The 16567-nt window shown below is 39.5% G+C and overlaps 1 protein-coding gene across 1 annotated transcript in view; it reads right to left on the bottom strand.

Moving 5' to 3' along the window:
• The window catches only part of CTNND2 (catenin delta 2), a 531616-nt gene that overhangs the window by 252037 nt on the left and 263012 nt on the right, over nt 1-16567 (bottom strand). Inside the window, exon 7 of the mRNA XM_065627308.1 lies at nt 10211-10405. Coding sequence (XP_065483380.1) covers nt 10211-10405 — 195 coding nt within the window. The remainder of the gene's footprint in view (nt 1-10210; nt 10406-16567) is intronic.

Genomic DNA, 16567 nt, shown 5'->3' with positions numbered 1-16567 from the left:
GTCAGCCAGATTCTAACCTCCACTAATATATGCAACTTCCATTCTCAGACTCAGCTTCTGGCATGTTTCAGTGATGCTTCTCTGCACAAAAAAAAAAAAAAAAAAAGGTGCATCCACATAATGTGATAATCAGATGCCAACTTTGGCTGCTGAAGGTGTTATGCCAAGATCTTCTCAGATTGTCTCTTGTCTCTCTGGGTTGCATCCCTCAATTTGAGGAGAACATACAGTTTCATTCATTTGTTACATGAGCATTTAAACAGAGAACGTAACAACTGCCAAGGCCCTTAAAAGCAACTGCCCTTTCAGAATCTGAGGTATTATACTAAAATTCATCATACCAATTTCCTCACTGGAGATAAAATTCAAATCTGAGCAATGATACTATACAAGTCACACACATCATTTTCCTCTTTGCAGTGCTACATAGTTTCACATTGTGCGCATGGGACATATTGACCATCACGATTACAAAACCCGATCACAGCAAAACCACACAGACCATCCCACTGCACAGACTAGCCTACTGCAACTCAATTTCTCTTTTCACTCCAAATACACCTTCTTGGGAAATCCTTCTGGTAAAAGTTTCCTTTCCAGCTGGCCAACATAAAACAGAACACATGGACCCAAGTCACAATTATTATAAAAAATGTATAAATATTATGAGACAATAACAGATTAACAGGCTGCACTGCATCATGCTACAGCCATCAAGCACATGTATGGCTTCTCCTTCAGATTTTTACTTCTCCCAAGTTAATACACTACAATGCTAAGTAATAAAAATAATTACTAGCTGGTATTCTTTAGAACACCTTCAGCTATTTTAATTAATGTTTTCCACTCTGGAGTAGAGAGTTATTTTGCTATTAAAGTTAACCACATTTATGTTCCAGTGCCACACTGTGCGATGTGTACACCTTAAACGTTAACCTAACTTCTGCAAATGATAGTTTGAAAGATGCAGGACACATTATAGTAAAAACTAACAACTTTGAATACTTGCTGTACTCGTAGAAACTCCAACCCTACATGTAAACTGCTGAAATTATGATAGAGGAAGAGACCACCTCTACAAGTAGACAGCCTTATAAAAAAAAAAAAAATACAGCATAAGTTAAAAAAATAAATGGGCTGCTGATTTTTGAAAGAGTGCCTTTAAATATAATCCTGCAGGAAGAATGATCCTCTAACAAAAGCATTAGTTCTCTTGAAGACATTACTGGGTAGTTACCTTAGGCACAATGTTGTGGTTTTGATCAGCAAAAATTTACAAGAAGGAGATTTATGAAAGGTGTTTGAATTGCTTCTTATTTCATGAATGACAGCTTCGTATTTCTGCACAACACTGAAGTAAATAAAAGAGAACGCACATAGTCCTGCATCATTAAAGTGGAATGTGACCAGGCTTTAACCTGAGACTACACCTGTACAGTAAACAGATGATAAATACCCAGTCAGTTTCTTGCACAGGGTAGACACTGTATTTTCTCAATAGTGGCACATGAGATTTACAGGGTATGCACTTCCCTGACCAAAATTTTGTAATCACACTTTTCCCTCAATAGGTGGCAAAAGTCAAGGGACATCTAAGAAGCGTTCAGACATGCTCTAAGTCATCCTTCTATTAAAAAAAAAAAAAAAAAAAAAAAAAAGGAGACTAGAAGGATTAGAGAATACACGGGACAAACCACAAATCTCTGCAGGTACCCTGTTCCTGGGAAATGTCAAAGGATATGGGATTATGACTTTGCATTGCTTTGAGGTGATTTGTTATTCACTATACAGATCACTAAGGTATTTTGAGCTCAATTTACTTTGTACTGAAGATTTGTTCCCCACTTGTTTCCTATAATTCTCTCTCCCAAAGCAATGTTATCAAGTGGATGTCAGTTAGGAATACAGGTCTATTATCACAACATTACTAAACTAATAGAGATGCAGTGGTAGGAATAATTTTTCTTTTTAATTTCCCTGAAAACATTATGTCCTATAGCCAGAACTCCATGTTGTGTGATTTACCAGGATGATTCTCATTTAATCTGCAGCTGTGGCATCACAGTATGTCCCTGCACAACACATCAGCTTGTGATAAAACAGAAAACAAAATAAACAAACCTGTCCTCCAAACAGACCAAAAAAAAGAAAACAAACCAAAAACCAAACCAAAACCAAAACAACAACAAAACACAAAACAAACAAAAACCAACCAACACACAAATCAAAAAACACACAACAAAACTCCACCAAAAACCTAACACTTAAGCAGAAAGAAGTGGTGTTTGGTACTTATAACCTAACTATTGCACTTTAGGACTGAACAAAAACTAAATAAAGATTTGAGAAGCAGTATAATGGACAAGGGTTTTAATTGAAATGGGGCAAGTCAAAGCTGATTTTTCTGTTGCTCCTCCTTTTTGCCTGAAGTGGCAACTTTAAAGTCAAATAAAGAAAAATATTTTTGAAACTGAGGTTCCCTTGTTTACTTTCAAATGAAATATTTGTAATACAGGAACTAGCATGCAACAGGTAGCTTTTCATTAATAGCCAGATGCTGTTCTGAAAGCAAATTAAAACTATACCAATGTACTCATCGATGCTCACTGTAAGAATCTGAAACACCTGATTCCATATATAGAAAGGTTTTTTTTTTTCCTCTAACCCCTTTAAAATTCCTTTTACTCATTAATCTGAAGTCTACGGAATTACAAGTGATACATCAGGTTAACTAAATTCCAGTTCCATGCCAAGAAGCCATACTAACACAGCCTGAGAAAGGATGAGATACCTGTGGGGCTACCAGCATATAAACCACCCTGTGGAACCTGCCACAGGTGATGTGCAAGGCTCAACCTCAGAGTCTGATTCCTAGAGCTGAAGTTAGGTTTACATGCCTTGCAGGTGTAGAAAGCTGTGAATGAAGCCCTGGATACAGAATTCATCATGACATTAAAACTGGAGTCCCACAAGGTCATTTTTACATAGTCTCATTTCAACATAAGAATGCTTTGTTAATTTTCTAAATTGCTTTCAGCATGTTCAACTCATAGACAACTTCAGTGATTTGAAATGGCTAAAGAGCACAACTTAGCAATGGACTGCTTGCTATAAGGTACTGGAAGCGACTGTCAAAAAGATCTCCCTCAAAGCAAAGTTATTTTAGAGCATTCTCATATTTGTTTCAGAGATCATCTGAATACTGTTCTAAACTACTTCATAACCACTAAATAACAAATAAAACAACAAAACAAACAAACAACCTTAAAAGGTTAAGCATTTAAGGTTAAAAACCTTTAAAATTGTTAAAGAACAATTTTATCTGTAAAAGCAGACACAAAAAGCACCATCAGTTTGTGATGCCATAGGACTGCAAAAATACAGGCTTACTTATTCCTGCAAGAAGACTAAATCTCTGTTTCATAGGATACAGATGTCTACCTTTCTTCATATGGCAAATTTTTCAAATAGTAGAAAATTGCCTCACAACATGAAAAAGTCTTCACCTTGAACTAATGACTTTTAAAAACATCAAATATAACAAATACTTTATTACATACAAAGAAAAAATATTTACAGTCTTGCAAAGATGGTGTATTTTGGACCAGTTCATGTATCCTTTGTAACCCTGTGCTCTTTTTGCACGGGACAACAAAGGAGCTGAGACATGACAAAATTTTGAGAGTCAAAGAAAGCCTAAGCTGGACCAGCATTAAAAACATGCAGCAAAGTACTTGGGTATTTGGAAGTAGTGTTAAGCAGACCATTGTCCTGGTTTTGTTAAAAACAAGACCAGTTTCTCTTTTAGTGAATTTTCCTTTCAGCTAAGTTCTTCTAAGTACCTTCTAAGTAACTGCACTTTTCTGAATTTAGCTACGTGTTTTTTGGAACACTGTTCACTCCGGACTGATAAGATGAACAATGGAATGCAGAAGAAGCTCATGTTTAGATTCACTGCTATAACCACCAAGAATTCTGATAATGGGACATATATGCAAGGAGGGGCAAACAGAACAGGTGACTAAAACTGATTATCCCATCCATGTCATACACACTATAGGAGAGGGAGCTCACGAGGGTCTCGCTCTCTTCGACCATGGCTGGCATCTGAAGAGGACCCTGCTGTTGTGCCTGCAAATCCAAGGCCTGATCCAGACCCTGCATCCCTGAATCCAGTTCCGGTTTGCTGTGAAGTCCTGCCCAGGACTTCTGGGTGCCTGCCCTGCAGCCACTGGAGTCACACCAACTCCACAGCGGGCAGCCCTGCGCTACCCCACGATATTCAAGATTGGTTTTGTATATTTTGTATATTTTCTCTATTTATTAGTAGCATTAGTAAAGCCTTTAAAACCTTTCCAACTTGAAGTCTCTCTTCCTTATCCTTCTATCACTCTTTCCTATGCGGGGAGCATGGGGGTGGAATAACAGAGAGCATTTGCCATGGTTTATTGCCACCTTGCATTAAACCTTGACAGATTTAATTGGCGGCCCGTACGGGGAAAGATAAGAGAAACCGTGACAACCATGCAACATTCTTCTCTGTCCTTGCTGGAAAAATCTCAATTGGAGGAAAAAAAAAAAAAAGACTTGCACCTACTCAGCAGCTGAGGTTCCCACAGAACTCTGTCTCCCTTGCTGGCGAGGCAGAGCTGGCCAGTGGCCAGGCAGCACTCCTGCCCACAGCCAGGCCAGGTCTCTGCCCCACTGTGCCAGCACCAACTCCTCGAGGCCAGACTTCTGTCTACCGTGTCAAATGAGATGGAAGTTCAAATGGGTTGGGCGTGTGGCTGCCTTTCCTACAGGGAGGGAGGTCACAGCAAGTGAACCTCGCACTGAGACTGAGAGGTGATCAGACACCAAAGAGCTGGGACTGCCTTGCTTCACTTGGGCAATGCAAATCAGGACAGGAGGAGGAGGAGGAGGTCAGAACCATTTGAGCACCCACAAGCAACACCACTATCAACCTTCCCTTCCTGCAAAAAAACCCCAACCTGAACAAACCAGGAGCAAATGCTGCCCCTACCCCACTAAAGCAAGACACACTTTTACAGGTGAAAGACAACATTACAAATAATCAAGCAGTGCTTGACAGAAGGCATCCCTTGGTGCAGACTCCTTTCCTTCAGCAAAGGACGAACCAGGCAGGAGGGGGAAGGAACGAGAAGACGACAGCATCTGTCCAGAAACACAATGGTAATTCTCACCTTCAGCAGTTTTTCCTGGCCTGCATCACAGGACAACAAAATACAGAGATTTTTCCTGCTGCTGGCAAGTACTTGAACAGAAACCACGGCCAGGAGCAACAGGCAACTCTTCTCTCTCAAAAGGAGCCCTCTAGACTCTCCACAGCTATCCTGACAGCCCTTTGCACAGAAACCCAGCTCGCAAAGAGACACGTTTCTGTTTTGCACCTGCCATCACAAATTTCACAGGCTTCTTCTCTTTGATCAGCACCTCCACCATGGCACCCTGAAGGTGGTGCAGCCTGTGGCAGCACCGCTTTCAGTAACAGACAGCTTGAGAAGTTGCCTGCCAGAGGTGGTCCACCGGTGGAATCATCCAAGCCTCAGTGGGAGGAACCTCGAGGAGGCCTGGCCTGAAGGAGAGGAGGCCATCAGGGAAGGTGGAAGGCAGCCAGGCAACCACCTGCACACGCCGGGACATGGGGCAGCTCTGGAGGCAGCACGAGAAGTGCTGCAGGAGTGCCCCCGCCCCAGACATGCTCCATGATGGGTAACCCCTTGTAAGAGCGTGCTTGCTAAATCCTTCAAGTCCCGCACTAAGGCACTCTTCAGAGGCAATGCAAACTTTGACTGCTTATCCTTTCACTATTCAACCTCCTTTCAACAAATCTTTCATTTCAGGGTCCTCTTTTTAATTTCAGCAATATCAACACAGACTCTGCTCTTCCTTTTCCTAACCCTTTCCCTCTCTCTCTCTGGGAAGCACAGAAGAGTCCTCACTGTGCCTTGCGTGCCCTGTCTTCATCAAGGAGCTCCGCACATCCAGCACTTAAAACTAATGCCAACTGGCCACATAACCATACAAAGCTGCTGGATTTCCCATGATTGAGCTGCATCATGAGGCCTTCCCTGCGGTGACCATCAGGGGCCAGAGGCAGAGACCATCCTCAGGCTGTGCAACTCAAGGCAATCCGCAGGCTTTCTTCAAGGCCGTCAAGGTTCTCCTGGTGCCAGTGAGATGTGTACATCCTTCACAGAGCTGAGGAGGACAGGTTCACTGCTCTGGTGTAATTGCTGCTTCATCCTTGCCACTTGTGTGAGGTCAGGGACAAAGATATTCACCTGCAACCCCTGAAATCAGTGAGTGTAAAGTGCGAGCACTCTGCAAGTTTTCAGGTCTCAGTGTTCACAGCTCACCAGCATCACCAGTGTTTTTAAGCAGCAGCAGCAGCACTTATTTCATCTGATAAAGCCCCAGTTTGTAAGGAGCTCAGAATAAGCACAGACCTCCCATTTACCAGTCTTCCCTCCCGGACAACTGGGGACAGCACTCTTTCAAGGCCTTCAATAACTTGATTTGGAAATCACATCCTTTTTACAGAAGGGGGCTCATCTCTTTCACTGAGGGACCACAACGAAAGCAAGTGTTGTTAGGAGGGTCCAGAGTCCTGCCAGCCTCCAGAGGGTGACAGCAGCCAGTCCCATAGAGCCCACCGCTGCCGAAGCCGTGCTCCCCTGCTGCAGGCCAGCACCCACAGCCTAGAACCTGTGCAGCAAACCTGCTCTCTCCTCACAGCAGCTACAGAAATGCCAGGCCTGAAAAATAGGGAGATTTTGCCCGCTTAGACTTGTTTCATGTTTGAAGTGAGTTAAATGCCAATAACTAGGTACAAAATCCCTAGTCTAAACTTAAGTGAACGATCACCCATTCTGGGTCCCACTCTGGCTGAAAGGCAATCCTTCCCCTCTCTTAAGCAGTAGCCCTCTACAAATTCCAGTGGTGTTCATGTAAACATCCCATCAACTAAGCTTATCTCTACTATTGTTAACATAGGATTTAAAGTGATAATGCAAGGCCTTTAGGTTTATAATGAAAATAAGTAACACATCTCTTTTTTTTGTGCATGCACATTTCAAAAGCAGAATTTCACGTTTATTGCTACTTTTAGCGCAAAAGTTTGGGCCAGTACTTTTTATATGAGAGAAGGCATAACCCTTTGAAGACCAAAAGGGATTGTTAGGTAAAAGCTACTGACAAAAAAAGCCTATGCAGCTACTGCTGTCAAGTTTGAAAGATAATTTTTACTTTAGGTAGAATGACAGTAAGACACCTGGTCATAATTTAAACCACAAAGTGATGAACAATTTATCTTGCTCCTATTTAAAGTTATGCTAGAAAGGGAGATGTTCAGTAAGCTCCTACTATTTTGTACTTTCTGCAATATGTAGCCCATAGTACAGAACTATTGTCATGCATTTCATCCATGAGTGAAATACAAGGAAAATACAAAAGTTACAAAAAACAACCAACCAACCAAAGCCAAAAACATGACCAAAAGCCAGTGAGTAAATAGAACAAACTTAATTTAGTTTACCCTGTGGAGAAATTTCAGTTTATTGAATTCTGCTCACTGAATGTTGATTCATCTAGAGGATTAAAAACTCTGAGTGGGCTTTATCCTTAGTTGTATAAATATCCTGAATGTAATAAGTATTTAAGAGCTCACAAAAGAGAAAGAGGTGATGTCTACATTAAAAAAAAAAAAAGTTTCCATTCTATGAGTCATTTAGTCTTACAAATTAAGTCAAATTTTCAAATTCAGGAAGAATATTCTCTTTAAAAAAACCCCCACAAGTAAATGGTTTGCAAGTATAACTGGCATAATTTTTGTCTCTAATGGGCAATGTTAGTTGCAGAGAAAAAAAATCCAGGCTTAGACTAAGTTTGCCTTCCATTTTTTTTCTATCAGATGTGGAAAAGCACGCACCATCTTCATGATTAAAGATACTCTTGTAATAGACAAAATAATGTGAACTATGGCCTATAAAGGAGCATGCTGAAGTCTTAAAGCTCCCGACCCCACTCCCGTGTGATTCACGCACACAGAAGATAAAGGCCATGAACCCTTGACACATGTCTTCAAGGAGTGCACAGCAATCTACATCCCTCACATCTTACACCAAACAGTCAAGACAAATAGCTATTCAGTCCTACAATAAAAAAATCCTTAAGACAACCCAATGAAGAAATAAAAAGTTACAGGTGCCAAACCTCAGTTGAACTCCTTCCCTTCCTTTCTGCTAATTTAAGAAAAATTGTATGGTCTCCATCAGAAGAGGTACGTTCCCATGGGCAGTTGTGATAGAAGCAGGAATCTGAGAGCTGATCTGATCCAGCCCAAAATTCCCTCTGAGCACTGACAGCTCTTCAGCCTGGTTATGTGAAAGGCTGACAGCATCCGCAGCTAACAGCTATCGATGGAGCAACAGAATAATCGGTCTGGCACACATCCACCTGCTTTTATTTCCCCTGACTCTGATGATAGGGGTGGAGGGGGAAACTGAGCGAAGGATCAACCCAAGACAAAGCTGGACTGATAGGGTCTTTCTTCAGAACAAGCCTGGGGCAATGTTCAAATCCTTATCTCAAACAGCAAAACAAAATTCACCTTCACAGGGCCCATTTCTGCTACGTAAATCAGTGTATTTTTTTTTTTAGCTTTTCCTCTTCCCTTCAAATCCCTCTTCAGGTATAACCCACTAACATCCTGCAGCCCAGTTTCATTCACTATAATTGTGATCTATGTTGACAGGGTTTCCTTCCTTATGGAGGTGTTGTGAAGATAACGCTCACAAGACAGCCTGCTACTTCAGCACAGAGAACCAAGGGTTATTTTGCAAGCAAAATAAGAAACCCTCTTCAGGGCATGGCTGGGAAAGAGGGCATTGTGTAGAAAATGCAAGGCAGCCACATGTGGAACACGAGGCTTAAAGTTCAACATAAACAGTTGCTTCAATCACATCACTGCCTCTGCTGCTCAGTAATTTAGGCAGAGGTCTTGCCCCCTTCCTGCAAAGAACAGTAACCTTTTCTCATTCTCATATACACATAGGAGTCTACACAAAACATACACTATGGCAGTTTCTTTCACAGGAAGGAAATCATGTAATAGCGTTCTTCAAAAACTATAAAGCTGTTACAGGTATTTAACTAGAGAATTCCATGGAAAACCTTATTTTTAAGGATTTTCTCCTGTACTGTGAAAATCCAAAACTTGCATAAAGCAACAGAATTTTTTGGATATGCAAAAATTGCCAGCTTTGCCCTTGAAGAAATGGTTTTAAAAATTAAAAGAAGTTTTAAAAGAAAGCAAAGTATCTTGCTCCAAAAAGTACACTTAATGTTTTCTTGATGAAAATGGGAGTGATCTGAGAATGGACATAATCTTCCCTCTTTGATCAACACGCTACAGATAAAACACCAGAAATTCTTACAATTCCTAAGGCAAGTTCTTTCTACATCTGCTTTAGGCTATTTTGGCTGTAGCATTTATGCACTCTAATTATTTTGTGCATTAAATACCATAAATATCCCTGTTGATTTGTGATCTATTTGTGGCTTCCAACATACAGCTGTATTTCATTTGGTTGAGAGGACATTCTGCAAGTAGGACTTGTACACCAATGCATTTCATGGACAATCATTATTATTTATGGATAAACCAGTGATGCTAACAGCTTTTCTCTATGCCATAGTTCAATTTTATGTCTATGTACCTGTATCTAAGTGTACCTTTGTGGAGAGAGGAAAGAAGTTTACGTAAGATTCGCTTTGAAAGCCAGTGAGCAATCCTTTAGTTTCACATGGAAGGCACTTTGCAGTCCCTTTGCAACACAAAAAATACCTTTGCAGGCAAAAAAAATTAGCAATTTTTTCAGAAACAACAGATTTTTCTTAAAGACGAGACACAAGATTAATAAAGCTGTTATCTCTCTCTCCTCATGAACAAGTGTTCCCCCCCAAATTAGCTTAACCTACTGTACATATATCACAACATTAAGTATTTCTCCATTTCTGTGCATGCCTTTGGGGTTCTATTGATAGCTGCCAACTGCACAAGGTATTTTGTTTGACTGGCATGCATATAATACATTTTGTTTAGTACCTCAGAAAGAGAAGAAGAATTAGTACTGAAAAATAAGGTGTGTACCATAAAACGACAATCATGCAAGTTACATCCACCTACCTGTACTAGTGCGATATGTGCCTGTGTGTGCTGGTTGCAGAGGGTCCCCCTGACTCTGGCTGAGACTCCTCATAGGGGGCTTCTGATAAACTCTGTCTTCGTAAATAGGATCTATATGGTGTTCTGGAGACTGCAGTGCCCTTAACTCGGAGCCAAGGTGACTGTGCTGGCTGCTGTAAGATGCCCGAGACCCAGCTGCAAATAGATTTATAAGAGACACTTAAGAGAAAGGAAAAAAAGTGACAAATACAGAATCTGACTTCATTAAAAGTTTACTGGAAAGTAGCACTTAAACACAGAAAAACTCCAGACAAAACAAAGAAATAAATGGTTTCAACATACAAACAGAAACATCATGCAAGGGCAGCAATGGCTCCAGTTAATCACTCCGGTTGCATCATGCAGCTGCCTGCATTTACTCCAAAACCTCATTTCTTCCAAGGAAACGACATATTTCAGAGAGATATATGCCATGATATCTATTCCTAGAAAGAGACCAAGAAACCCCAACCCCTCAAAAAAAGCCAAAAAAAACCCAACCAAAAAAACCCCAACAACAAACAAACAAATAAACAAAAACAAAAAACAACCAGCTGTGCGATCCAGGAATGCCCTAGACCAAAGAGGTCCACAGAAGAACCATGAAGAGGGGAGCAGAAAGGAGTAGCAGAACTGGTTTCACGTGTTATGCCCATATCCTAAAATCTACAAATTAAATAAGCCAAAGCAGATGAATAGATGTAGTTATATGAAGGCTGAGCTTTTTGCTGCTTCACTAAAGTAAAATAGAACGGTTGTGCTTTATCAACATTTTGCCCTCAGCATGCCTCATGGAAAGACTATTTTAAGGATACAGCTTTTTTTTTGCCTTTTTTTTTTTTTATAACAAGATCAACTGGGAAAACATTTTCTTATTCTACAATTAAAAATATTGTTTTCTATCACGATATTTAAAAAAAGAAACAGGTATATTTCCAGCTGTGATTACTGTTGGCACTTGAATCTCTTTTCCACTTAGGTACTTCAGTGCTGTGTCCATTAGGAAGATTCCCAAGGAGAGTCATGGGGAAACCACACAAACCTTACACATTTTGAAGGCAAGAGTCAAGCAAGTACACAAGCAACACTTGACAAAGGTTATGTCTATACCACACAGTGGTTAACATACTATGTAGATGTTTAGAAAAATTAATCCAAGGTACAACTAGTATGCCCCTTGCTGACACTCCAGTGAGGTTAAAATCCTGGATGTGGGTGATGTTCTACTAGCTTAGCTTGTACTGCTCAGAACATCAGTGCAGCCATTCCCACCAAAAATCTCTCCCACATTCATTGAACAGTGGTTTTGTTGGATAAACACTAAATACTTTAAAAATGCAGAGCACAGATATAATGTCATGTGTGATAGCAACATGATAGAAATGAGAAAGATAGACACAATGTTACTTAAAAACAAATTGTCTGGAGGAAAAGAATAATTTATTCCATTTCCTTCTTTCTAATCAGCTCATGCCATATACGTGTTTTCTTCAGAATTTTTCAATGTACGTGCATGTTTCAGTGGCATACCCTACTTACATATTTTTGCCTTCAAACTTTTTTCAGAGAGACTTGCCATCAGGGCACCACTGAAAGTAATTCTGTCGTTCCCCTTACTAGAAAGTCTGCCAAGAATCCCAAAGACATATTTTATCTATAGCTACTGCAATTATCCAGGAAGTTGATATTACAGAATTAAATTCCTCATGGTCCGCGTTTTCAAAATGCTCTTTAACCCTGCGTCTTTGAGACTGATTTTCAGAACAGCTGACCAGCTCCTCCAAAGTCTAGTATCCTCCAGAGCAGCCTAAAGTACAGCCTGTTATGATTATGTTCAAATTTCACTGTGTACTTGGTTCAAACTGTATTCAGAGAAAAAAAATATAGGAAAAATTGAGGGCAACATTTCAGAGTTTCGACAGTGCATCAACAAACCAGACTTGCTCCAGAATAAAGAATTACACCCCCTTCTATAAGTACTATTACAATTCTTTTGTTCATTTATAAATTAACAATGCTCTTTGGAGCAATCGATTTTCTTACTAATCCTGCTTCCAGTGCATGGAAATATTTTTCCCATTTAATTTAGAGGCAGTATAACCCAAATATTAACATGTTCTCAAACAGTTTAGCCACTCTTCAGGTGAGAGGGGCTTAATTCAACCTCCTTCACATTCTACTGATAGTTCTGAATCTACAAGCGCTAATACTAGTCTAATACTGAACAGAGTTTACTATTACTTTATTATACTAATATCAAACAGAGGTTTATTTGCATGCTGCACATGTAATTGAGACTGTAACACTACTGTACTAAGCAGTAAGCATATATATATAACCAGAGAAAGCTCTTGACCAAAACACACTACAGTTCAAGCAAACGAGACCAAGAAGATGTGACAAACAATAAAAGAAAACCAACACAACTTGCCCCAAAACAGCTAAGTGGCAACATAGAAATAACTCGAAGCCACCTGAATAACAAGATTATGGGCAAACACCCCAAAAAGAATGTTTGAGAGTTTGAACTCTGTCAGGGAGTAACTGCCTCTATTCCTCTAACATTTCAAGAAAAAAAAAGATTTCAACAGGTAATTAAAATATTTTCATTTTAAAAACACAAGCACTCTCTAATCTCAGAAATTAACATGAATGTTCTTTTTAAAGCATGTCTCAAACACCTTTAGTTTCAAGCAATACTCTTCTACAGACCTCAATATGCATTTTTGCTACACCATTTCCAAATTACCAGATATCAATACTTAAGCACAAATTACTAACACCCTTTAAAGTTCCTACATCTAGTTTAAAAAAAAAAATCAGAATAATTACAAAAAGATGGAACACCACCATCATTTTTCATGCTTTTATTAAGTTGGTGTTTCAAAAACTGGAATAGCAAGTTCTGCTTTCAATTAAAATCTCTTTTCCATCACTCTTAAAATTCTTCCATGCATTAATTTATTCAAGTCTCAGCTTAGGTGCCACAGGTGTTTATTCATTTATTTATTGCACGTTATATTTAAATATTAAAATCAACTAACCAATAGCCATTATACCAACAGTCACTTTTGTTGCCAGCGCTGTATCATATCCAGTAAAGCTCACGCAGATAACTATCAGAAAAAATAATTACAACTGGAATCAACTAAGGACTTGTAGATTTTTATATCATTAAAAAAAAGTAGGGGAAGTGGGATGGATTTCAGACAATTGCTTCCTACCTCATCTATACACACTGCCCCTCCACCTTGTTCTGCTGCTACTTCAGCAGACACCGGAAGGAAAGTTCAGATAATCGATCAAAACAAAGACCATGAACTCAAAGAACCCACAGCACTGAGAAATAGGAATAACTTCCCTCCTGCCTGATTCTTGGGTTAGCAGCAAACAGCTACATCCTTTACCACCTGAAGCTACAAGCTCATCTGTATCATTTGCTTAAAAAACCCCTGCATTAATGCAGTCTAAAGCTTACAGAGGTCGGAAAAGCAATAAGGTCAGAACGGAAAAGCAAGAATCAATATACTACCAGGAAGCAATAAAGCATGGGATTACCAAGACCCATTAGCACTCTCGCATTTAAGGAGGCTCATCGCCCTCAGAAGTGGTTTCATTAAACCCAGAGGCATCCTGAAGGCACAGTTCACCCCAAATTGCACTTGAAAGACAAGCAGTGATGTACATCAAGGCCACACACAATTCTCCTACATATTCTGAAAATGGACTCATCCCCCCTCCCTGACCAACCCACCCCTAACAGCCATGCTACTCTTCCCCTGCGGAAGTACAAGGCATCAAGCCCATTCAAAGACAGGTCTACGTACAAGCTCAAAGACAACTCATTATTAAATTTATAGTTTGGCAAGCCTTGGCAAGCCATTAATCACAGATGACATATTTAGCATCAGAGTAGACACAAAACTTATGACAACGGTTGTGAAGGTATGGGTTTTTTCTTCCCTTCAAAATTTAAAAAAAAAAAAAATAGGAGCTAAACCATTATTTAGAGGTTGAAGAAACCACTTGATAATTAATTCCTCAAACAGTTCAATCTTTAGTTTCACAAAAGACTGAGAAATTATTTGATTGCAATGCTGGAGATGCATCACAGCAGAAAGTATGGAAAAGACTAAATAGCTCTAAAATAGCTGCGAAGGGCATCAAAAGTGAAGCAGACAAGAAAAAAAATAAAATAGGGTGCATTTATTTTTTTTAAACAGACACTAACTATAAGAACACAGCAAAGAGAGTCTTATCTGTCTTCTGAAGTCTCCAAGACTGAAACCTGATAGAAAGTAGAATGCCCCTTCTTCTGTGTCTCTGTGGAGCTTGTACAAGTAGACTGTGGTCACGCTCCAGCAGGCATATCTTGTGGGCCCCCAGCCAGGTAAATCAGACAAGGGCACAGATGATAAGCTAGAAGTGGCCAGAAGTTTTACCTGATGAAGATATCACAATCCTATAACCTTTGCTCTTCTCCCACATTCAAGAGGAGCACTAGAAAAAAAAAAAACCCAGGAAGAGTGCAGTCCTACCCATATGATCAAAAAGACAATATCCACCCCTTTACACACACACACACACAAACAAACAACAAAAAAACTACTAGATGAAAGTTTCCAAATTATTCAGATATGTTCCTCAGTAGCATAGAGAAATGGTTGTTTCACAGGAAAATGTTATTTTTTGACAAAGTCTCACTTTCCCCAGGAAGAAAAATGCTGGCATCAGACAAGTATAAAGAGAGTGAAATGCACAAAATAGTCCCTAATTGCTCTTCAGAGCTTGTGCAGGCTGTCAAAGAAATAAATACAACATACACATCTGAATGACTCTGCTAATTTGACAGTCTAGGTCAATAAAGTAAACCACTATATCGGCAGCACTTTTCATTTCAAGAAACTAAAGACATTAAAAGTATTCAAATGAATGGATACACGGGCATTTGCTTAAGCTTTAATAAAGCCTGAACAATTTTTATTTATGCCCCTTGTGAAAGCCTTTACAACCAGTCACCCTGCCTTGCTGCAGCCATGAGAAGGAGCCTTACAAATTCATGATAATCTCTAAACATATCTAATAGTGAGAGCAGACAGTACTGCCCTCCTCTCCAGGATTTAAGAGCCCATTGAAAACATGAAATACGCAAGCGATCATCTCAACATGAAGAAAAACATCCAGATTTGAATAGATAAACCATTCAGCCCTCATTTAGAAATTCTCCATCACCAAATATATTCATCAAGAGTCCTGCTAAGCAGTTGCCTTATGTCTATGATACAGGAATATTATGAGCTGAGGATGAAGCTCAACGACCATTATAATACCACTTATCAGTACTGTGTTTACACCATTTAACTTAACGTGGTTGCAACCCCACACACTTTAACACACACTATACTTCTGGCTATTCTAGGCTCTAAGAATCAAACTCTGACTCTGAACATGCTACGACACGTTGCACTCAGGAGATTTGATTTTCTAACAAAGAGGATTCACCAGCCACAACTGGCTGTATAGATTTTTAATTTCAAATACAATGACATTACTAACATAATTTGCACTGAGTTTTTCTTAGATTACAAGCTAAAAACAAAACCAAATAACACACACACAAAAAACCCCAAACAAACAACAAAACAACCCCACACAATGGTAAAATCAGAATAAGCCCATCAGTGAGATAACAGGCTGCAGGCACAGGAACTAAAAGAGAATCACCGCAGTTTTGTAGCTTTGGTATGTTGCGTGCTTTTCAGAGGACTGAAAAACTTTTTGATTTAAATGGTACATAAGGACTGAGAAGTCCTTTTTTGACATGAATTTCTCTTAGACGCTTGTTCGGAAATGCTACTGTCCTTATAGAAAAAAAAAAGCAATATATATATATACACATCAGTTCACAGCTTCAGTGTGATTCTGAAAAAGCAACATGTGAGAAAGAGGATATGAACAATAGGATTTTTACTCTAAACTCATATGTAATGAAATCTATTTTGCAGACACTAACCTGGTTTACTTTACATAGTAAAGAAGCTGATGTGAAGCCAAGTGCAAAATTAGATGTGAACGGGGGGAGGCGGAGGAGAGATAAGTTAAACATTCATAGCTAGAGTTTTGACGTTGACCTTTTTTGCCAGAAACATATGCAGAAATATCTCCAAAGTGCTTGACTGAATACATGCATCTTCTCCTCACGACACTGTTAAAGGACAGCATGATCTACAACGTTACTATAAATAAAACTAATAAAAAACCTCAGATAATAGGAATATGCAAGAGCTGTGTGATGAAAACTACGGTAACAAAGAGAAA

Source organism: Caloenas nicobarica, chromosome 2 (genome assembly GCF_036013445.1).
Source record: "Caloenas nicobarica isolate bCalNic1 chromosome 2, bCalNic1.hap1, whole genome shotgun sequence".
Lineage (NCBI taxonomy): Eukaryota > Metazoa > Chordata > Aves > Columbiformes > Columbidae > Caloenas > Caloenas nicobarica.
This window is presented reverse-complemented; position numbering and strand designations above follow the sequence as displayed.